Below are 24,219 nucleotides of genomic sequence, written 5' to 3'. Positions count from 1 at the left end.
ATGGCTATCGACGCGGCAACTGAGCAAAAATCCCTTCACCTACAGCGGGATGGGATAGCAGACGACCAATGGACCAAGCTCATCCCTACTATGTCTCGGTGAGTCACGTTTCTAACAACTCTCACTCCCTTGAAGAAGGGCTGCCGGCAGGCAGTAAAATACGCCAAACAACGTAAACAAAAGGCATAGGAGCGGAGGCGCCGCAACGCAGGTCTCCAAAACCAATTTCAGAGGAGCACGTCAACCTATAAGAAATTGTCTAAACTATCACCATTGCCAAAGCATGGTTACAAAATTGTCATTTGCCCGAACCAGGGCCTCCCTCTAAGGAACGTTCTCACTCCCACGCTTGCACAAGCAATAATAGAGGCATGTCAAGCTAGCTTCAAAGATGACCAATTCATCCTTAGAAGTAATGCGGGATAAAACGCAGCCATCCTATTGACTAAATATAAGGAATTTGCGGACAAAGCATGCCTCATGCGCACGTTCGTACTGAACGGCAGGGCCCACACCGTCCCCGCCTACGCTGCAAGCGAAGACATTCTACGAGGGGTCATTCACGGTGTACCGAAGAACACCTCGACCGACACTCTCATGGCACACCTCCGAGTGAGAACGCAGTGGGCAGAGATCGTCACTGCCCGCAAGATCGGCACAACCAAAAGTGCAGCCATCAACTTCTTCGGTCCCACGCTACCTCGAACAGTTTAATATTATGGAGGGGAGCTCCCTTGCTACCCATTCAGTTCCACAATTCAAGTTTGCAACGTCTGCCGTGAAAAGGAGACCGCACGGACGTCTGCCCGGATCCGGACAGCCCTATTTGCTGGCTTTGCGGACTGACAGATCCAACAGATGGACACCCCTGTGCTGTTAGTTGTGCATCGTGCGGGGAGGCCCTTCCCACAAGGGACTCAACTTGCAAAAATAGACTCAAGCCGCTGACACCTACACAGCCACAAATTGAAGCCAACCACGCCCATAAAATCCCCCAGGACAACAACCACCAACAGATTACGAAGAACATCCGATGGTTCTCCTCTGAAGAGGAAGAAGAATCGTACAAGTCGGGCGACGACAAGCGCAGCTCATGGTGGCGCTCCCCGGGCTGACGACCCCGAACGCCAACAAGGAATAAAGCACAAACACCAACTCAACAGAAGAACCACTACAACAATTCGCCAGCAGTAGGCAGCAAAGGCATCGGCTGGAACCACAGACACACCCAACAGCCACAATCGGCAAACGTAAGCTGGGTGGAGGTTGTGGCTCCCAGAGCGGCATATACTGCACCCCATCACATAAAACGTAGACTATTAAAGAGTAATCACACAAAACAAACAACTTAAACAACGCCAAGACCGATGTGAGAGCAAAATAGCCTGGCTCGAAAAACAGCTGACCCAACTTATGGGAACCACACGACGTATAGTACAGCCTGCACAACAGAAAATAGGAAGCCCGAACGAAAAGCCACAAGAGAACGGGCACACTCAACTACAACCGACACCACTTCGAGAGCCTGTAGTTCATACTGGGACACAACAACCAGAGTCAAACCTCACGGTACAATAACTGCAACTAATGCAACAACGAATACAGCAGCAAACTAAAATACAACTGCAAACGTTCTTGGTAGAATTTCCCGAACTAAAACGATACGTTCATGAAACCCTCAACAAAGAATCGATGTGTAGACGTGAGCATAGTAAACAGCGATCGCAGGAGCCCGATGACAAACGCATGCTAACCTCGGACGCTGAAAGCACAACCACCACCTCGCATAGTAGTAATTAGGCACCCCTGAACAAAATAGAATCTCACAATATGGTCCTGGAACTGTCATTCCTTGCACAACAAACACGCTACACTCACTCTAGACATACAGGCGGCGATGATTAGTCCAGACATAATTTGCCTGCAAGAAGTGGGAGCTATACCCAAGGTGGATTACGGTCTACAGACTGCACGTAGAGCCAAACCACCCGAAGGTAGTGACACTCGTCCGGAAGGAATTGGCAGCGACACTCACAACGGCACCACACGGAGACACTCCACACTACATCGTCACGATCTGGCCAGCCAAGGAGGGACGACCGAAGCACGTAATATGCAACGTATATAGTCGCCCACAAGACCGGAAAGCGTAGTTTGGCCACATCTTTCAACATCTCAGCGCCATGCTTCAACCATGCGACCGCTTAATCAACACAGGGAATTTCAACGCATGGCACATGACATGGGGGTATTCCAAAGACAGACCCAAAGGTACGAGACTCCTAGAGGCGATACAGCGATATGACTGCATATTACATAGATACTACCCCCTTTCTAACGAGGGTCTCGAATCCGGCAACATTTATGCCTTCAGGTATCACGTGGGGGTTTATTGACCAGTTGCCTTCACGCAAAAAGATCGCGTTCTCGTGACACCTGCGGCAGAAAGGGTGTTCCACATCGGCCGCCAAGGTTTGTGGGCGGTGGCGCTGGCTAACACTCCCAGGGTTCTACTAGAAAACATAAATGCCCAATAAAGTGGATTGTGAAACGGCGCAATTAGTAGAGCATCGCACACGTAATGCGAAGGTTCTGGGATGGTTACCTACCTGTTGCAAGTTGTTTATTCATTCACTTTCATTTCCATCAATTTATTGTTTCTTTATTTCATTTATTAAGCACAAGTAACTTCACCTATGGGGTCCTTGGTGTCAGTGTTTTTGTCTTTTTATGATATGCTCGAATATAGGTTACATGATGACCCCTTTACAGGGAGCCATTCGACGATACTGTCCTGTACCCCACAAGTGACCAGGTGGCCAACACCAAACTAACTTCGATGAGGCGGACAACGCGAGTGTGTTTGCCCGAACCATGCGACAAACTGGAAGCATATTCTGGCTTCATTCCCGTTGACGAAGAAAGCCACAGTTCATATTTGTTCTTCTTGCACATCCTTGCTAAGGTAAGTTTTCACTTTTCACAATTTTAACGCGAAGTTTTTCTTTCTCTAAATCCCCAAGGTTTGTCGTGTGTCAATCGGTCGCTGGGTATTGCGCCTCGGTGGTTCAGTGCTCGCACGACAGAGAACACTCGGCACCTAAGGAAGGCGCGGTTAAATGCAGTGCCGTAGATGGTCCAGTAACTTTACACCGGCTACGCCTCTATTAGAAGCGCCGGTATTGTCGGCTGTGCAGCCCTACCTAGCACGCCGCGTGCGTTTCTATGTGTTCATCCGTGTGAGCTCGCGTACGTTGTCAACAGCCGTAAGAAACGCCGGATTTCAGTATCCAGTATTTATATATTATAAATTATAAGTTATAATTATAATTATATTATAATTATAAGTTATAAGTATTATAAGTTTATTTCAGTATCAGCTCGAACAAGGACAAAGGGGTGAAATTGCGGCGAACCAGTTACGTTTTGGATGTGCAAGGGCGATGTGAGAAGCAGCAGTCTATCAAAAGGTTACCTCCGACATAAGAATGTCAACATTCGAGTACAGGCTGTGACGGTAAGGGTCTTTAAGCAACATTTGAATCTGCTTGAAGGTGAAGTCAGGGAAACGTCTTTTTCTTTCTTTTGTGCGGGTGACGGGCGGTGGGAAGGAGTGGGGCAATTGAATTCGCGATATTATAGTATAGGCCAATTTCTATGCGGACATGCACAAGCGAACTAGCGCACAGCCATTTTTAACCGCTTACTGCCATGTTCATGTGTGTGGGCAGGGTACGTCAATGAGAAAACCATTCCGCGCAAGTAACGGAACCTTTGCGAGTCTCATTTGTTGCATACGTTGCACAAATAATTTTCTTACGCATTCGTACTTCTTTGAATAACTTCAAAATTCGAAAAGGACTTTAGATTTTGCGAAACTGGTAATGCTATTCATTTTGACCCGAAAAACATGACAAATCCGAAGCGTTCGCAGCGAATCCTAAACGTTCTGTGCACCCAAGAAAGTGGTGCAACACATACACGAAGGGAACGTCTTCCTCATGCCTCAGAATCACTTTCTCATGTGCTGATACTCCGTGAGGCACGATGTTGTGGTTCTGCATACCGATAAAGGGAACGCAACTGTGCTACTTGATAGAGGCGACTACGACCAGAAAATGTTGGTCCTGTTGGAAGTCAAGGAAGCTTACGCTCCTTTGTCTTACGAACCCACAAGGTCGGCGTCCCCTTGCGGCCCATAGTGGGCTTTACCATGTCTCCACTGCAAAACCGATCCCGATATTTGCACAAAGCACTGAGCTCCTTAGCTGGCAAACCTAGGACACACGCAGTGAATTCCTTAGACTTTTTTCAGAAGATCCGCAACTTGCAATTGGACGTTGAGGACTTCATGGTGTCGTTCGACGTCGTGGCCTTGTTCACAATTATGCCTGTCGATCTGGTCGTCGGCACATGCGAAGAAGTTTTAAAAAACGACCATTCTCTTGGCGAACGGACGCCCTTTGACGTTGAGCACCTCTGCACGTGGCTGAAATTTTGCCTCAGCAACACGTATTTTTCCTATCGCTCCAGGATATACAAGCAGACAGACGGCACCGCTATGGGCACGTCCATATACGTAACTACCCCTAACCTGGTCATGGAAGCCGTCGAAGCCAGAGTTCTCGCCGGTTTTCAACCAAGACCCAAGGTGTTTTACAGTAGCGTGGACGACTGTTTCTGCGTCTTACGAAGAGAAGACGTCCACAGGCTTCTACATGAGCTCAACACAGTGCACCCAAAGCTGCAGTTTACTGTGGAAATCGAAAAAGACGACTGCCTGCCGTTCCTTGACGTCCTTGTCCTTCGGAATGGTCCTGAGCTATCCTTCATCGTATACCTCAAGCCTAAGCACACAGGCCGGTACCTTGATATCAGTTCTAATCATCCCTTGACTCACAAGAAAACGGTTGCTTCGTCACTGTTGACACGTGCTACGTGGATCTACACTGAGAAAGACCACCTTCAATCCGAGCTTAAGATTGTACGGCTACCCCGACCATTTTGTACAAATGAAAAGAAAGTTTTGCAGCCAGTGACAGCTAATCCGAAGGTTTTATCCGCCATCGCTGTGATTCGGTATGTTCGCGGGATAAGCGAAGCTTTGTCCCGCGTGTTTGCGAAGTACAACTTGCGCATCGGGCACGAGGCAAACTTTAAGCTACGGAACATGCTTGCGAACGTTAAGGACCGCCTACCAGATATCAACTTCCCTGGGGTTGTCTACCGGATTTCTTGTGGCGGTTGCAGCCAGCGAAACTAGCAAAACTATCGGCGAAACTGGCAAGTTCACACAGCGACTCAAGCAGCACCATCGTAATGTCAGAAATCAAGATATCTCTTCTGGTGCGCTTGCTGAGCATGGGCATACGTGTGGACGTCACATTGATTGGGACAACGCCACAATTTTAGCCTAAGAACGAAATCTGACAACGTGGCTTCTACTTGAGTCATCTTTCATCCAAGCGACAACCGGGACCATGAACTGAGCAGCAGGAAGCATGCCAATCATCTACAATCAGTCATTACATCACAAACTGAGCCTTTAATATACCCTGCTCGTCTTGTCCGCCTTATCATTAACAAGGAACCCGTATAGGTTCCGAAACGTCTTTCGCTTCGTTTGATTTGGTCAGTGACTGCAAACTTTTTCACTTCAATGTCTGACCAGACCAGTTTTCGTCGAAGCTTTGACAATATGTGGCAGTCTTTCAATCTGAAGACATCATAGTCACAAGTGATCCGTGTCTCTGTTGACATTATTGCAGAAAACTGAAAAGAGAAACTGGCAAAAAATTCTAAACACAATATTTTGTTTTTCACTGACCTAGTCTTGAGGTGAATACATTTGTGAGAAGCCGTCGAGAACTTTGATATTGCTTGGTTGATACTATTAGACAAATAATAGCAAGTGTCATCTATAGTGCTTTCTTTGAACACAAAATAATAAACTTAGATGCACTTATAGCCTACAAAGGTCCTATTTACTTCTAATAACAGTGGTAACTGCTCCACTGGACTTTCTAGGGATAATTTTTCCATTTTTTCCAGAAGAAATCATAGCCTTTTGCTTTTGCTTTCTCTTTCGCTTCTCGAAGAAGTTCGCTGTTATAACGAGGTAAATTTTCTTGAATGAAAACGTTCGGTGCGTCGTTCTTGATCTCGTTCTTTTTCTATAGCCATATGTCCCTTATCTGCTGTCTGGCAAACCTGATAATTCTGGGAACATTATGTTGCCTCGCTGGCAGGCGGTGAGCTGATACAACGTCAGGATCAGTCAGCCGAGAAACTCAAAGCCTGTTAGCAACCTTATCTAGTGACGATAATAGGTTCTCGCCAGCAACAACAGGAACAGCATGTACTTCCAAATTTAGCCACCGGCTCCAAAATTCTAGGTCATTTACCTGTGGCCGAAGCTCAAGATGTATTGCGGTGTGGAACATGTCCTTTTTCTGTAGCTCTGTCATCCGCGTTTCAGGAGCCTTTATTTCTATGTCCTGTTGGATTATCTTTTATTCAAACACGTCAGACTTTAGCGACATAAACTGGAGTGATTTTACGGTGAATTTGTATACCTCTACTGTCCAAGGAAATTTTCGCGTCGTTGTAAGCAAAAAAACTCCCCATATGTGGGCCCATCCCTGGAGATAGTGCAATGCCGAGCCGATCCGCGACGGAGGTGAAGCAGGCGTTAAGCACTCCCCATGCGGGGGCCGGTCCCGGAGACAGTATAATGCCGGGCCGACCCATGGCGGAGGTGCAGTTCGCCATTAGGGTGCCCACATACACAGCTTCGCTGTTCATCCTTCTTGACAGTGTGGAAGAGCATTGCATTTTTTCCATATCACTGATTTTTCCAACTAGGGCAGGCAGGCTTTCTAGCTTTTGATTTATTGCCGCGAGAAAGTCGGTTTCAGCTTCGCTGTGAGTAGCGCGTGCTCCACTGTTTCTGCATGTTGACATTCTCCCGGTCATTTTAGCACTTTCTGCTTTTGTTTTAAATGATTTCTCAGCTACACCAAAGCAACCGCCAAAGTTTTATTCGAAAGAGCACGCGGAGCATTGCACCGACCCTTCGACTTTACGAACGGGCAACTGACAAGAAAAATCGGACGTAGTTGACACTTTCACAATGTGAGCACAAAACAAGGCATACCTTAACAACGAAAGCAACACTATGGCAGCGGGCAACACTACGGCAGCGGGAGCAGCAACGTTGTAGGTTGATTCTTAACACAATAGAAAGCAATGATTTGAACACCAACCTGTAACAAACAGGATTCCATGATTTGTAGGCGTTTCCACGAGCTTCCACTGCTGCCAAACGATCGCCAAGTAGCAAAACGCCCACTTATAACGGCTCCCGAAGCGTGCTAGGTGCGCATGCGCTTATCAAAGATCGTGGAAACGGCGAAGCGAGACGATCAGCGCATCGGGGCCCCCGGCGTGGCACTCTTTGCAACGCTTCCCGCAGGTACGGAACGAGTTCCTAGCAGAAGGTCGCAACTGATCATTTTCGTAACTTGGTATCCAGGGCATAGAGTGTGGGCGAGACAATTAGCGACAACAAAAGGTGATAGCGTTCTTAGAGCCTTTTGGGGGGTTTCAGTATGGATCAGGTGGAAAATTCTTTTTGTTCTTGACGAATACAGACAAAGCTTCATCGGCGCACCCTCTTCTCAAAAAGAAGTCATCAAGCAGCTTGGGGATCCAGCTTGAAGACATAGCATGAATATAATTTCGGCATATGTGCCAGCCGCAAACCACGAAGCTCAACAACAAGAGGACACGACTTGGTTCTCTGTACATAAAGGCTGTCAGCGCCAGCAGTTCAAGTCCACTATAATATCAAGCGATATAGCTATAGGTTGCCTATTTCACACAAAGTTAATCTTCGCTGCTACGAAGATGGTAAGCAATACAAAAGTGAGTAGAAATCAGGAAAAATTGATAGATATAAACAGAGATGAAGATTGAAGGGGCAGGAGAAGACCACCGATTTCCTTAGCACGGGACAAGCCGGGGGTGCCCTATACGTGAAGCCGAGGCCGAAGGGGTGGGCTAACTTCTTCGAGGGGCCTTAAAGGTCAGAACACTCAGCATCGGCTTAAACCCTAGAATCCCCTTTTCTCCGGACACGGCTATGCCACACACAGTTAAACGCGTAGGGGTCCGACCGCATGTGATTGGGTCGTTGGTGTCGCTACACAACAAACGACTGCTGATGCAAACACCCGTCAAAAAAAGTTAGCATGGAATCTTTCTCGTTTCTCAGAGGTATCCGAAAATGGGTCATGCAGATGTTCCTGTGGCTAAAGTCCGATACGAAAGCCTTGAAGGGGAGAATATTTTGTGTGCTGAGCGCGGGGCGTTCAGCAACGGAGAAGTGAAGAAAAAAGATGTTGCCAACAAATTTAAAAAACTCTCTTAAGCAGAATTGAAAAAAATGACAGTATGGTGTATCGTTACACTGCTGTAATGCTAATCGCATTGATGTTGACATTCGTCGTGATTTCAGTTCTACCCATAGTTTCTCAGTCGAAGCATTATTTTGCTTCTTCCATGTGGTTTGAGGCTTCTCCTCAATAGGCTTTTCGCCGAGTACACTATGCTGACGATGGCGACAGTGTAATGGCGACAGTGTAATGGCGACAGTGTTATTAACCAGGCACATACCAGAGGTGTCGTCATAATAGGGTTACCCGATCCCGGAAAATGTGTAAACTACGGTCGCATGGTTCATGTGATTCCCGTACGGATGTCCCGGCTATAGTGGGGGCCCGTAGGTGGAAGAGCTCGGATAAGGCTGAGCAAATAAGAGTCAGCATTCTGAATGTTCATGGCATTTGCACTCGCATCGTGGTGCCGATCAACGCTCATTACGTGTCTTGCCGATGGGCAAGGATTCACAATGATTAAAAACTCAGCACAGAACAGGAACTAATGGCCCGTTACCGGGAAGGGGTACAGCAGGAATGTCTGCGATGACAGAGGAACGTTTGTAGTTTCCCTGCCGGTAGCTGAAACTAAAATACACTTGCACGTATTATATGCTCCTCTGCTTGGCATTCATTAAAACAATCAAGCAAAAGTTTGCTTAATGTATTTTCCAACAGTGCGTTTTATCAGCCATATTTCTTTCGCTAATTTATGAGTAAGTACGCTATCGCAACCATTTCTACTAAGAACAAAGTTCGTTCTCCTGAAAGCAATGAAAATTATACGGATATTTAGTGAAAATACATATTTAGGAAATGTTAATGTACAATAAAGATATTTTGGCTCTCAAGCCTGTGGAGCACAGTCCTCGATTTCTTTGCCTTAAGGGTGTCTGCCACAATGCTAAATTACCTCGTAAAATTTTGGTTGGTCGCACTGCAAGAAGACTAGTACGCAGCATATGCATATGTGCATTTGTTTTTCAAGCTTCGGTTGTGTCCGAGACAATCAGAACGCATGGAAAAGTGAGCAAAGCCTGCTTGTTTAGGAATTAGGCAAGGACGCCTCCGGCAAGAGGATCAAAGCTGATCATTATTAGGCCGTTCACCATGCTTCCTTCCTAGCCGAATGCTTCAATTCTTTCTCTTTTCTGTTGTTACTGTTCTCGCGCTTATTCCGCTGCTACATAATCAACGACTACGTGGACAGAATCCATGACATTATCGTTTTTATACCAGCACGTTTCCTTTACACCAAATATCCACAATTTAGCCGGGCTGGTGCACCTGGCTTTCCTTAATAAGAGTCAAGACTAAAACGCAATCCACACAATCTGTGCACGTCTAAACAAGATCAAATCTTTGTTGGTCACGGGACGTAAACGCTATAAACCGGGTCACTGGATACCAGTATGCATAACTCGACCGCTTATATTCATGTCACACACTATATAAAGCATTTTCTATATATATATATTTTTGAAACCTTATTTACCACAGCGTCGCATGAAGCAACAAACCAAATTGACTAGACAAAATATATTTCCATCTCTGACTTACAGCACAAGCCTGAAGACAAACCTCTGCTCCTGTGGATTCAAGGTGGTCCGTGGAAATCTGTGTTATTCAGCCAGTTCCTCGAAAATGGCCCGCTTGGGATGGACGCCGACGGGAAATTCTTCTATAGAGAACATTCCTTGATAAAATTTTTCAATGTCCTGTATCTTGACGCACCTGTGGGCTCCGGATACAGCTTCGACGAAAATGAAACCTACCCTACCACTATTGAAGAAGTAACTGACCACATCGCGCGATTTATTAAGCGCTTTCTCCGAGTATTCCCTGAATACCGCTACAGAGATTTTTACATCGCAGGAGAATCATACGCAGGTAATATTCCTAACAGCAAATGCCTTATGGATCTGTAGTCATTACAATTTACTGAACTCCGTTAGCATGCTCCTAAAGTTAGTGTAAACCTGACTACGCACTACGATCAATAGAAAAGATTATTTGAATCTTCGAGGCAGCTTCCTGCGTACTGACTTTCTCAGTTAATTTTAAATCTCAACGACTGCAGTTGCATGACCTATATGCTTTAACAGTTGAACACACAGTGGCGTCAATACTTAAGCGGCAGTAGTGATGAAGCAAGACATGAGAAGTGCGAAAGGGCAGGCTAGTTGAGAGTTGGCAAGTGTGTTCACTGTGTTTATATTTATTTCAATAGCAAATATATGGACATACCAGGCTTATTTTTGCCAACGTCGTTACTCTCGGTGACGCTGTGATGTTCCGTATAAACTCCAAGTGCGATAACACCGTGGCCGCGCACCATATACTGCAGAGGGTGAGCTGAGCATGGTGGCTTCATATCGCGCGCGTAAGGGAGGAAGGCGGGAAGGAAGCAGGCCGTCTTCTACCACGGGCAAGGCACCGGGAGAGGGCGTTCTACGTCGGCGGCCGAAAGCGGCTTGAGATTTTGCAGCGAATGGACATGCCTATTTTGTGCATGCTTTCAGTTTGCTTCTGTTTTTGATTTGCGGTTCCTTTGAGCCTTTAAATAATAATTGGGTAGTTTTCTTTTTTTCTCTCTTTTTTTCGTGTGCGGGGGTGAGTTTTGTGTACATTTGTTTTTGCAGGATAGTCATAGCGTAATTTCGCGCCACGTGTTTCAATACGTGCAACCGGGTGGTACGTTTAGTCTTTAAAGCCTTTAAACAGTAGCTTGGAAGTGGCAAGACTAATGCCTAATAATGGTTTTACTGTGTGTGTGTGTGTGTGTGTGTGTGTGTGTGTGTGTGTGTGTGTGTGTGTGTGTGTGTGTGTGTGTGTGTGTGTGTGTGTGTGTGTGTGTGTGTGTGTGTGTGTGTGTGTGTGTGTGTGTGTGTGTGTGTGTGTGTGTGTGTGTGTGTGTGTGTGTGTGTGTGTGTGTGTGTGTTGGTGGGAAAGTGAGAACGTGGCCGCTTGGTTGAACATGTGCGAAAACGTGCCATACCTTATGTTTCTGCAGCATTGCTTGCTTTTAAAATATCGGTGATAATTAATTTGCCACATTTTAAGGTTTTAGATCCTGTGCTTATCGGTTTTTGCAAGAAGGCACGTGCTCTGCATTATTAGAGTATTATAGCATTATATTATTTGCATTAGAAAAAGCCCTGCAATACATGGCAAAAAAGCAGGGAAAGCGGACAGCCTGCGGGGGGTCCCTCAAGGCAGATGAGGGGACCGATGAGAACAGAGAGGGAACCGAGTCAATTCGCACACACTGTGATGTCGATGCTATGCTGAAGAAAATGGAGGCTTTCCGGGAAGAGCTTGTCAAACAGGTTGAAGAGCTCAACAATGAGCTAAATAGGGAGCGTGATGCACGGAAGGTAGGGGAGAAAGGACTTGAAGCAGCCGAGGAAAAGCTGAACAGGGCCGCCATTCTGAACGAGAATGGCCGTGACAATGGAACACTATCTCCCGACTTGACAATAGAGGCAGTGCCAGCACAGTGCGTGGAATATGTGCAACGCGGTGAGGGGGTTAGCTGGAAAAAGGGGCACCTACATTTGAGGCCACCACGGGGAAAAAGCAGGAGCGCGGGGGTCAGTGCCCCCTGTCCAGTGCGACTCACGACAAAATGGACAAAGAGAAGCAGGGAGAGGTAGGAGAGAGTGAAATAGTCATTATCGCCGGCGACTCAAACTTGGCCAGGTGCTCAGAAGCAATTGTGGAAAGGGTGGAAAGGGTGACGGTGGGGACATTTCCGGGGCGGGCGCTGGGTTCTGTCATGGAGCGAGCAAAAGCAAAGCTTGCGGAAAATTCCAAGGTGCGCAACCTTGTCATGGTAGCAGGTGGACTAAATGACGTCCTAAACAGGAAAGGGACACGACTAGCCCAGTGCTTGGCGAAGGGGGTGGACGACTTGCGCGAGCTGTTCCATAAGGTGCAGATGGTGGTGTGCACGGTGCCACAAGTGCCTGTACGTGACAGTCACGTACAAAGAGCCGTAGTGGCCACTAATGGGGCGATATGGAAAATGAGCTGAGAGAAAAGCTTCGAGGTCGTTGAAATAAACGGAATTGAGATGGTGTGGTAGTTTTCAACGAGATGAGATCCACTTCAATTACATGCTTGCACGAGAAGTGGTCTGGCGACTTGCTGGTCACGCTGTTGCTCTTTTAGGGGGCCCACGGGCATACTGTAGGCCAGAGCAGCTAGTAATGAAGAAGGTCGATCCCCTAAGGAAATCTCAGAATAGCAACGCCGTCAATAACATACATAGGAGGAAAGCAAGAGAACTCGCGATTCAATGGGCTACATAAACATGCAGGGCGGCAGAAGAAAGGAAAAGTGGGCAGAGATTGAGGAGCAGTTAGAGAACAAACAGGAGTGTATGCGGTTACAGGAACGCACCTTAGAGACTCGGAAGAGCCGCCAGTGAGTGAGAATTATGTTTGGGAAGGGTGCCACAAAACCAAATTGGAAGGAAATGGAGGGGTAGTCGGAATGCTATCCATCAAGAAGCCAAATGGAAAAGAGGAAATTCAATATGTCAAGAGCATCTTTGGTTATCAGGTACAATGAGTGGGGAAAAAACTTCAGTAACTTTTGCTTGGGCTAGTCGGTTCATGCTTGAATGTGTAAAGAGCAGGGCGCAAAGATAAGGGCGGAAGAACACAAACGACAAGACCGGCGCCACTCACAATTAAGTTTATTTCCGCAACATGCCTGCCTTATATAGGTCAACCAAACCGAAGCACACACGAAACAATAAAAATAAAATACAGCATGCTTCGAGCACTCAGCAATCATATCTGGCAGAATAGATAAAATCAGGAAACAAGAACCACACGTGGAGCAGCACAGGAAGTAATTCATAGAGCATAGTCATTACCAAGCCACCTGGGAGAAAAACGATAGATAAGAAGTGTCAACTACGCTTCGCTATAGAACTATCCAACACATAACACCATTCAAACGCCTAAGGACGAGTCAGTGATAAAACCCGCACTACTATGAGAATAATGACCAACGAATAACACGGAAAAACATGAAGAAAGGGCGTCTAAAGAACAGCGTCTGCGTCCAATCTAAAATCTCTAAAGTCACTCACCGATGGAATTATTAAAACGTGTCAACGCGCCAAAAATGAACCATGTTACAAACAATGAAATGGACAGAACAGTTGAACGATAAAAGGTCTAAAGAACAGCGTCTGCGTCAAAACGAGAAAGGCGACAGAAATCTGTAAGAACCACTAGAAAATCGTAAAAAATAAAGACTAAATAAATAAAGGGAAGACAGACGTAAAAACCAGAATGAAATCACTCTATACGGCCTAAATTAAGCCTTCTAAAAAAGTAGTCTCCTTGTCACTAAGCACAATGGACGACCTGCTGACGCAATTGTTCCCTCTTTTTTGATGAAATAGACTTCCACAATCTCCCGCTCGAACCTTCCTTTTCCAAACTTAAAAAAGTTAAATTTTTGCGACCTGAGGGCGGCAATTAGTGGTCTCCGCAATGCTTGCAAGGAAGATCCCTTCATTTTTGCGCAGATTACGACAATGTTAAGTAGCACGCTCATTGAAACATCGACCTGTTTGTCCGATATAGGTGCGACCACAGCTTAGAGGGATTTGGTACACGACACGTGTCCTGCACTCAGTGAACTTCTTCTGATGCTGAATTGAACAAACCGGGCGTTTCTCTCGGTTCATGGCACACAGCTTAGACAACATGCAAGGCGTCGAGAAGGCAACCTGAACATTTTTTGTGTGTTTCGTGTCTGCTTCAGTTTGGTTGACCTACATAAGGCAAGCTTGTTGCGGAAATAAACTTTGTTGTGAGTGGCGCCGGTCCTGTCGTTTGTGTTCTTCTGTCCTGATCTTTGCGCCCTGCTGTTTACACATCAGAAAAAACTTGGCTTGGCGTTACGTATTTGTGGACCCAAAATAATTGCACAGAGAAGAATAAAGAGTTAGTGGAACGCATAAGTGCTGATATTAAGGATTTCGGGAATGATGCTGAAATTATCCCATCAGGTGACATGAATGTCCACATACACGATTTGGATACCTATACCGACAACAACGGGAACTCAATGCTAGGCTTTTATGAAAAACATAACCCCGTCATCGTGAACACAGGGTCTAAGTGTGAAGGGCAGATCACGTGGGAAGTGGGAAACAGGCAATCAACCATTGGTTACTGTCTGATGACAGAAGAAATTCATCATAAGTTGAGAGAAAGGGTCATTGATGAGGGAGGGTATGGAAGCATAGGGAGTGACCACAAACGCATAATTTTGAAACTGGGATATGTAGTTGGGAAAGAGAGCAACGAGTGCAAAATGGACAGGCTAAATTTCAGCGCTGAACAAATAACAAACATAGTCACTAAAGTTGAGGAAGAACTTGGCAAATGGTCAAGTAATGAGTGGGAGTATAGTGAGCTTCTAAGTGTAAAAACGACAAAAATACGGAAAGAGAAACGTGTTCGTTGTAATGAAAAAACGAAACAGAAAAGCAGGTGGAACAGGGAGATACGAGAAGCGATCGCTGAATGATATAAAGCATCCCGAGAGCACACGTAGGCAAAAAAGGCGCAGTTGCTACAGGATGAAGTAGTCAGTAAGTGGGAAATATACCGGGAGAAGAAGCTTATGGTTCAAATACTGGTGAGCAAAGATAAAAAGTGAAAGTGAACGTTGGTTGTCAGAAATAAGTGAGAAAAAGGAGGCCGCATCTAAAATATTTTGACACAAAATTATTAGGCAGGAAGTCAAAAACAGTACAGCAACATATCGTAGACGAAGATGGAAACAAACTGGAAGGGGAAGCGGCAATAAATTATATCCAAGAAATAACAGCCGAATTTTTCCAAAGCAATGACGTGGTTGTATGTGAAGAAAAAAAGAGCATGAAAGAGAACCAGCTGGAAAAGGAGCTGGTGCTGACAAATTTCAACTGGAAGAAAGCGGAAGAGAAAATTCCTAAGCGCACAGCCCCCGGGCTCGACGAGGTTCCCGTTACGCTGATAAATGAACTAGGACCAAAAAGTAAGAAAGCCCTGGCGAAAGCAGCGGAAAAAGACTTTAAAAGATAGACGAATACCAGACAGTTGGCGACCAAGTAGAATGAATTTAATTTATGAAGGTAAGGGGGAGAAATATAGAATTCACTCGTCTAGACCGTTGACATTTACATCGGTAATACAGGCTGGCAATGCAGGCAATCAAATTAAAGCTGTAAGCATGGGCATAGAATACTGGCATTTTGGTAGAACTTCGGAATGGCTTCAGAATAGGTAAGCGTTTGTATGATAACTTGTTTGTTCTTGCTCAGTGTATTGAAATATCAAGAGTAGAAAGAAGACCGCTATATGTGACATTTTTAGACATTACATGAGCCTATGAACTTATAGACCGCAATATTTTGTGGGGTATTCAGGAAGCGGAAGGCTTAGGCGACGATTGTCTACAGCTTTTGAGAGAGATTTACCTAGAAAATACCATTTGCATTGAATGGGAAGGGATGAGGAGTGAGGAGAAAGTTGATATCAACAAGGGACTGAGGCAGGGGTGCCCTTTATCCCCACTGCTGTTTATGATGTACAGGCGCCGACAAAAGTGGTATACTCCACGCACTCCACGCAGCGAGAGCAGGAGCAGCGGTACACTGCATCGCGACGTCATCTACGGGCGGCATCTGGGATCGAGACAGCCAATGGGTGCCCTTTATTACCGGCAGACATGATCCTAGATGCTGCCTGTAGATGGCGGTTAACGTTAACGGTAAACATGCAAACATGTTTGCCGTAAACAGTAACAGTATACAGTAAACAGTAACAGTAAACAGTAAACATGTTTGCCTTTAAGTAAACATGCCCACAATAGGCATTCGTAAGAGGCGATAGGAGGATTGGTGGACGAAAAGTAGGGAAACCACAAAAAACGGAGACGTACAAAAGCACAGTTAGCAACAGGGGATCAGAAAATTTGGGTGTGGGAGTTTACAGTGTTTATTCTTTTTTATTGTTTAACTTAGGTAGGGCATTAGACAGTGTAATAGCAAGAGCTTGGTGGCGCATCCCACCGCCCCATTCCAAAGGGGACGCTCATAACATCCATCCATCCATACGTTGCTCCGGCTCCCGCGGCGTGGACTTCGTGGAGTATACCACTTTTGTCGGCGCCTGTACATGGTGAGGATGGAGAAGGCACTAGAAGGAAGTAATATGATGTTTAATCTGTCATACAAACAATCGCGTACAGTAGTAGAGCAGCAGCTTCCAGTTTTATTTTATGCGGGCGACATTGTGTTGCTAGCTAACAAGCAAAGTGATTTGCAACCTCTGGCTAATATGTGTGGACAGGAAGGCGACAATTTAGGTTTCGAATTTAGCGTTAGAAAATCAGGTGTTATCGTATTCAATGAAAACGGTGAACAGACCACGGCAATACAGGGCCAGGAAATATCTCGGGTAAGAGATTATAAATACCATGTTATATGGGTAAACAAAGGCAACAGATATATGGAAACACAGGAAAAAACAACACTCTAAGAACAGTTTACACCCTTTGGCTTGCCCCTTCTGCCACACAAAAACAATCGTCTTCTGCCTTGATGCGTTTCCTTTCTTTAACGCTGCAAGCCCAGAACTTTCCAGGGACGAACGGCACGCGCGTTATCAGAAGGGGCACTCCAAAGGGTGTAAACTGTTCTATGCTGATAACGCGCGTGCCATTCGTTACTGGAAAGTTCTGGGCTCGCAGCGATAAAGAAAGTAAACGCATCAAGGCAGATGACGATTATTTTTGTGTGGCAGAAGGGGCAAGCCAAAGGGTGTAAACTGTTCTTAGAGTTAATAACAGTGAAGGGAAAGACAAATGGGGCAGCCATAATGAAGCACAGAGCGCTATGGAGGTACAATAGGTACGAGGTGCTCCGGGGTCTGTGTAAAGGTGTAATGGCTCCAGTACTTACTTTGGAAATGCGGTTGTTTGATTTAAATCAGGGGTACAATCAGAACTCGATGGGAACCAAAGGTCAGTGGGTCGCCTCACATTGGGCGCTCACGGGAAGACTACAAATGAAGCTGTGCAGGGTGATATGAGCTGTACTAGTTTTGAAGTGAGGGAAGTTCACATTAAAATTGATTATGAAGAACGACTGAGGAATATGGAAGAAAGTAAATGGGCTGGAAGAGTGGTGGGGTATCTGTACAGGAAAAACATTGATTCACAGTGGAGAAAAAGAACTAGGAAGCTTACCAGCAAGTATGCGGCCTTTAGGGTGGGCAAAACTGCAGGAAAGAACGTCAAGCGGAAACTCAGAGAGGCTGAAATAATCTCATGCGTGGCGGCAATGGAAAATAAACCTGCCATGAGTAACTACTCAGGAGGAAAAAGGAAATCAAGAAAGAAACAATTTATGATAACTCAGAGTAACGCACATTACTTTTCGAAGCGAGATCGGAATGCCTCAGGACAGGCACCTATAAAGCGAGATATAATAAGGAAGAAGAAGTTTGTGCTTTCTGCGGTAAAGATGGGGAAACGATGGAGCATGTTGTATTGCAATGTGAAAACGTCTCTCCAGCGGTCGATTTAGGCACCACTGGCCTCCTTGAAGCCCTTGGGTTCAGCGAGAGCAGTGGAAAAGTAACCATGTGCGCAATAGAGATTCGTAAGAGGCGATAGGAAGATGGGGGAAGAAAAGTAGGGAAACGACAAAAAAAGGGATGTAAAAAAGCAAAGTTCCTAATAGGATGTCAGAAAATTTAATTGTGGAGCTCATAGTGTTTTTTATATTTTTATATATTTTTTAACCTAGGAAGGACATTAGGCAGTATAATAGAAAGAGCTTCGTGGCGCAACCAACCGCCCCGTTCCAAAGGGGATGCTGATAACATCCATCCATCCATCGGCCAAAACCTTTCAATATTTAAAGGTAGCGCCAACCACTTCCCTCCTCCTCGGTTCCACTCCCCCGCTCGGCGCGGCCTCGACAGTAGCGCCGCCTATATTGACTCAGCCTTAGCAGACGACGGCTAACACCCTAGTGGAAGAAATCCGCGAAAAGCTTCGTTCGAGCCCTGCGGAGCAGTTTTCGAGGCAAGATTTTGCTACGACAGTAAGTAACTGGCATTATTAACGCCGTGTTGCAATTGCACAAAAGTATAATGGAAAAGACCTGTATTTAAGGCGTAAAGTGTCTGCACGTTGAGATTTCGTGTTGCTGAAGCGCGACGCATGCACTCGGTGTGGTCAAACAGGCGCATAATCACCAGTGTTTCTAGTTATCACTGCGTGAAAGTATGTGAAGGTTCGTTCGTATGTTTATTTACCTACCTCCAGGATACCTTTGTTCGGCCGTCGCGTGAAAAATGTCAGCTGTCTGGGGCCAGCAATGCCTACCAACTTGGCGGCTTCTGCTCTGCGCCTTTTACAGATGTGTGTAGCTGACGCACTTGTTCTGGCGGCCATGATCAGTGTTTTCATACGTAGACGGAATTGATCATGTGAACAACCTGCCGGTAGATTTCGCAGCACATAAAATCGCTTTTCATTTATTACAGTGCAAGAGGTTAGAATTTGATAGGAAGAATCAACTTGATGGAAAAACTGGACAGAGCTTCCGGAAATAATTATTTCCTGCACCCACGCATTAGCACCGGTAACACCGTTGTTGAAGTGCTAATTTTATATCTGTATACTGCGTGCGTCTGTATTCTTTTACGTGGCGAGTTTTCTCAGGCAAGCAGTGCCTCTATAATATTTGGGGTTTTACGTGCCAAAACCACTTTCTGATTATGAGGCACGCCGTAGTGGAGGACTCCGGAAGTTTTGACCACCTGGGGTTCTTTAACGTGCACCTAAATCTAAGCACACGGGTGTTTTCGCATTTCGCCCCCATCGAAATGCGGCCGCCGTGGCCGGGATTCGATCCCGCGACCTCGTGCTCAGCAGCCCAACACCATAGCCACTGAGCAGCCACGGCGGGTACAAGCAGTGTCTCTATAACTCGAACACTGCAGACAGAGAAAAAAAATTAATTCTTGGGTTTTACATGCCACAACCATGACCTGATCTTAAGGCACGCCTTAGTGAGTGACTCCGGTATAATTTTGACCACCAGGGGCTTTTTAACGAGCCCTGAATGTGCGGGACACGGGCATTTTTGCTTTTCGCCCCCATTGAACTACGGCCGCCGCGGCCGCGATTTGCTCCCGCGACCTCTTGCTTAGCAGCGCTACACCATAGCTGTTAAGCCACCAGATCAATAGGTTTGTAGGACCAAGCAGTCGTCAAATGACTTGAATAAATGGGCTTATCACTCTTGCAAACAAGGAAAGTATATAGCTGAAATACACACAGTCCACTGAGATGTCAGGCTGGCACAAGCTATGAAACCCGAAGGAAAAAGAAGAATGAATTATTAAATCGAATTGCAACAAATGCCTTAATTCTTGTCGGGCTACCGTGACGCAAACTTACTTAACTGCTCCACGCGCAGCTTCCGCGGCAAATCCGTCCGTTCTCCATGATCAGAAACCACGAAATTATTTGTCGCAAGAGATGGAAGGTAGTGCTAAGTGCATGCGACGCGTGCAATACCCATTTAGTTAATCGCACGCATAAAAACTTTAAGGTTAAGTTGTACAATGTTAATCCTTATCAGGGGACCTGTGGCCTTTCGCGGTCCTTCTCTGCTGCGCCCGCGTTTGATCCGCTTGCGCTTACTTTCGTCGCACAGGGCTTACAACAGTGGCCTGAGCGCGCTGGAAAGATCAAATATAGAAAAGCGCACGCGTGCTTCCACGTAACATGAATTGGCCGATGGAGGAGCGGAGGAGGCTCGGGCGACAGGAGCCGGCGAGGAGGAAGCGACCGGGAGAGCGGGGTCGCGGAAACATCTAAGAATGGCGCCACATTTGGGGGATAGGATGCCTTTAGCAGCGGCTTCGTATGGAGCGCCTGAGCTAGGCCGAACAAGCCCTGTCTTGAAAGCGATCTGAAATGTGTACAGCGTGGTGTGCCGAGGGCTCATAGCTTCATGTGCGCCATGTTCTTGGCGCATAGATCCGGTTGAAGCGAAAGTCCAGACGAAAGTCTGTTCGCCCGTTGCTGCTGCCGCTCTTCCTCGCGCCAGCGCTTTAGGAGCGAGTGTGGGCGCTCATCGAGTGAGATGTGTCAATGTTTCCCTGTGCGCACGTGACACCATGCTTGTTAATTTAGTTAGTAAGCAAATGTTTACAGGAGTTTATATGGCCGCTAAACTTTTATCCTTACTTCGTATAGCTGTCCAGTCCTTTGCTATAGCAATCGATGCTTAGCATTTCGGGCGAAACTGCGACTTTTTCCTATCTTTGTTTATTCGTGGCGCCTTTACAGCTGAAATAAGAACATGAGAAAATGGCGCTGTTCTAATTTAGGTGGATGACGAAGATTTCTGCTACATTATTGAAGGAAGTCGCAGCGCATACCACCACGCCGTAAAAAAATACATTGAGCGCTCAAAGGTTTTGCTCTGAATCAGTCGGTTTCGACAGTTTTGTCTACAGACAAGTAATTTTTTGTGTCGATGGCTTGTAATGAAACACAAATTACCATGCGCGTGACTTCCACGCAACAAATATATAGAGCCTGCTAGCTGCCTTACGTAGGTGAAGAGATTTTGTACAGTTGAAATCTGCCAAAGTATTACTACGCACTGCTCGATTAGGTAACACATGCCTACGAAATGAGGAGCAGAGAAAAACGTTGTCCATTCTTTTTATAAGCCCTTATGCTAAGTCACCTGCGTGCAAGCAGTATTTGTAGCCCAGTACTCTTTCTCCTTTATTTGAACCGTCGAAATATCGCAGGCTTAAATAGTATTAGTATAAGATTGTTTTTGTAAAAACTAGTCCTTCGTGATTTCAAAATGCTTGCCAAATGCAATGACAAGCCCTACCAAAACTACCATATTAATATTTTTATTTTTGTTCTTCCATTCTATGTTCTTTATTGCAGCTAGGCCAGCTGTTGGAATCGCTCATGAAATATTAAAGAAACCGCGACAGTTTCAATTGAAGTTAAAGGGAGTGATGCTGGGCGTTCCATTCCTGTTTTCGCTGTTGGACCTCATCGACTCCTCCGACTATCTTTACCAGTCACGGCTCCTTGATGATTCCAGTCGAATAACATTTGCAAGTTGGTTTCAGATAATAGAGTCTCGTGTCGGGAGAAAAGAATATTTAATTGCTCTTGATACGCTGGACAAATTAGTACTCAATGTGCCTCCTACGGGCGTGAAAACCATATATCAACTTTTAACTGGCTTTCAGAATCATGGGAGCATCGCAAAGTCACAACAGCAACCGGAAGTGGGAAAATATAGCACTTATGCTAACAGCACAAACTTTAAAAGAATAATTCACGTTGGTTCTACAAGGACGCTAAATGCCCAAAGGTCAAAGCTGGAAATTAATCTGGCTAAAGGTGATTTATTTGTAGAGATAACAACGAAATTTAAGTACATCCTCGAAAACACAGACGTGCTTTTCTACACGGCACAGCTTGACGCAGTCTTTCCCGAAGCTAACATCGAGCGATGCTTCAAGACACTCCGTTGGCGTGGCTCAGAATCATTTAAGACGGCCGAACGGAAGCTCTGGTATAAAGACGATGAAAGAAGCAGTACACTGTTTGGCTACGAAAGAATAATAGGAACCCTACTGTACAGCACCGTTATTCTAGGAGGCCACGACATCTCATTGGATCGGTCGGATGCCGTGAATGATCTGTACCGCCGTTTTCTGCACCTTCAAAAAACAAAACAGCTCAAATGGAAGTGAGTGGCAAACATTCACATTGGGTTGTGAGCCTCAACTATTTTGCTTTAAAAAGCGATCCGCTTATACCTTGATGCACACTCTCATCGAGAATTCATGTTAATGATATCGCTGAAATGGCTAATGACATTCTTTTGTTTGCATCATGATGTTAGTGGTCGCCAACGGTCTTCTGGTATGGTAGCGACGGTAAAATTGGTAGTTTTAGTACTACAGCAGCATATGAAGATGTACCTGTATATTGAACAGTGACCACACCCGAAATTAATTAGGTTAAAATGCTTCACGAAGGATTACTTTAGTGATGATACGTCTTCTTCGGCCACTAGAACTAGAAAACTTTGGTTCACTTTCAAGCTAACACTGGGCAAGGCTGCTTATAGAACATCTCTCAGTGACCAAAATGAAACAGGAGGTGCGGCAGGTGGTGTTCAGTTCTATCATTTATGGACTTGCGACTCCGGGAGAAATTACGCGGGAGAAATTTTCCTTCACTCACAGTCATTCGGTTTGCCTAATATCAAAGTCACCACTCCTGATTCACGGCTATATAAAGCGAATAAAGCTCGGAAAAGATTTGAAACAACCTGAAACAGCTGGAACGACCTTCCACACTATGTTACTGCCATCAGTTGTGCAATGTTGCTAATAAATGCCATTCTTATTACACAGCTTTGTCCCCGTAAACATGTGTGCTCACAGTATACTAGCACGTTTTCGTTTTAATGTTCAATACTTTATTGGCTGCGTTTCTTTTTTATTTCTGGGAGAGGGAAGGCCTCAGTGGGGTGGGAGCTGTTTTTACCGTACTACTTTATTTGTATTTAAATGTACTTGTTGACATTTACAGATTGGGCATTGGCGTGCTTGCATTGTATTAAATGTATTAGCAATGCCATGTATTAGCTAACCACTTATAATACGCTCACGGAAAGAGGTTGTAAATGAACAAAGCAAAAGAACAATGAAATCAAGCATGCTACATAATGTGAAGCCTCAATGTTCCACCTATTCATCCCGCTCAAAAGGCATGAAGATTTTCAATGGTGGATATAAAATGCTTTCCTTATTAAGCCTTACTTCCGCGTAATCTGATTCTGCATAACTAACACTGTACATTCTATGAAAACGTCACGTTCAACTGAACACACCTAAGCGCATAGCCCCATTACCAAAGCAACGACCTCGCTGAGTTGTCTCTCACAGATTGTATGGTGAAGCAGTGTTCAAACAAGGAGAACGACAGCAATAGCGCTACCTAGCAACAAATTGGGACTGAATTCAACTACGGATAACGACTTGTCCAAAACAATAAAGTTCCAGACCACAGTCACACGTACTGCTGAATTCAAATAAAACCACCTCTTCATTCAGAAATTACAATTCCTTTAACTTTAGCAGCACCACTATGATATCGTCAGCTACGTGCTTCCCAGATTTCTGACTCCCTTTCAAACGGGTGAGCAGAAGGACGGTTCCACCTGTTTATTTACACTCAGAATTAACACGCATTCTAGTTCTATGGTTTTCTTTTCCTTATTTCGTGGTATGATCGACACAGTGGAAAATATTGGTTGTCTCACATAACACCCTGTACAGAGGCAGAACAGCAACGTATTCTGTAATTTGCAAGACTTGTCGAAAGTGCTCGCGACGACAAACGGAAGACAATAAAGTATTCAGCACCCCTGGAAACGCTACGGCAATATTATTTCCAATGTTACACTTTCTGACACACTGACGAAAGTGGCAAACATTAAGTCTTGCAAAATTTCTTGTTGCTAGCTTCATTTTCCATGAGTTCTATGCCAGTTGGTATAGAGGCCAAAGGGCATGACTTTGAACTGGTATAAACCATCAGGTGTGATGAAGGCCACCTTCCCGCGGTCCATTTCATAAAGTGATATCTGCCAGTAGCCGGTTCGAAGATCAGTGGACTAGAAGTACTTAGT

General features: G+C 45.4%; 1 protein-coding gene across 1 annotated transcript; it reads left to right on the top strand.

Annotated features, from left to right (window-relative positions):
- Nucleotides 1–22,348, top strand: LOC142558423 (venom serine carboxypeptidase-like). Its single transcript, XM_075670558.1, has 4 exons — nt 1–98; nt 2,773–2,965; nt 10,001–10,328; nt 21,447–22,348. Exons 1-4 carry the CDS (start codon nt 1–3, stop codon nt 22,268–22,270), a joined length of 1,443 nt encoding a protein of 480 aa, XP_075526673.1. The 3' UTR covers nt 22,271–22,348.
- The last annotated feature ends 1,871 nt before the right edge of the window (nt 22,349–24,219 follow it).

Source organism: Dermacentor variabilis, chromosome 9 (genome assembly GCF_050947875.1).
Source record: "Dermacentor variabilis isolate Ectoservices chromosome 9, ASM5094787v1, whole genome shotgun sequence".
Taxonomy (NCBI): domain Eukaryota; kingdom Metazoa; phylum Arthropoda; class Arachnida; order Ixodida; family Ixodidae; genus Dermacentor; species Dermacentor variabilis.
Note: the sequence above shows the minus strand (reverse complement) of the source record. Positions and strands in the feature narration are given on the sequence as shown.

Bases quoted from the DNA above. Each gene is read 5' to 3' on its own strand.
- LOC142558423 (XM_075670558.1), top strand. From the start codon at position 1: ATGGCTATCGACGCGGCAACTGAGCAAAAATCCCTTCACCTACAGCGG. The intron at 99-2,772 runs GTGAGTCACGTT...ACCCCTTTACAG, and splicing joins CTCATCCCTACTATGTCTCG to GGAGCCATTCGACGATACTG. The intron at 2,966-10,000 runs GTAAGTTTTCAC...TCTGACTTACAG, and splicing joins TCTTGCACATCCTTGCTAAG to CACAAGCCTGAAGACAAACC.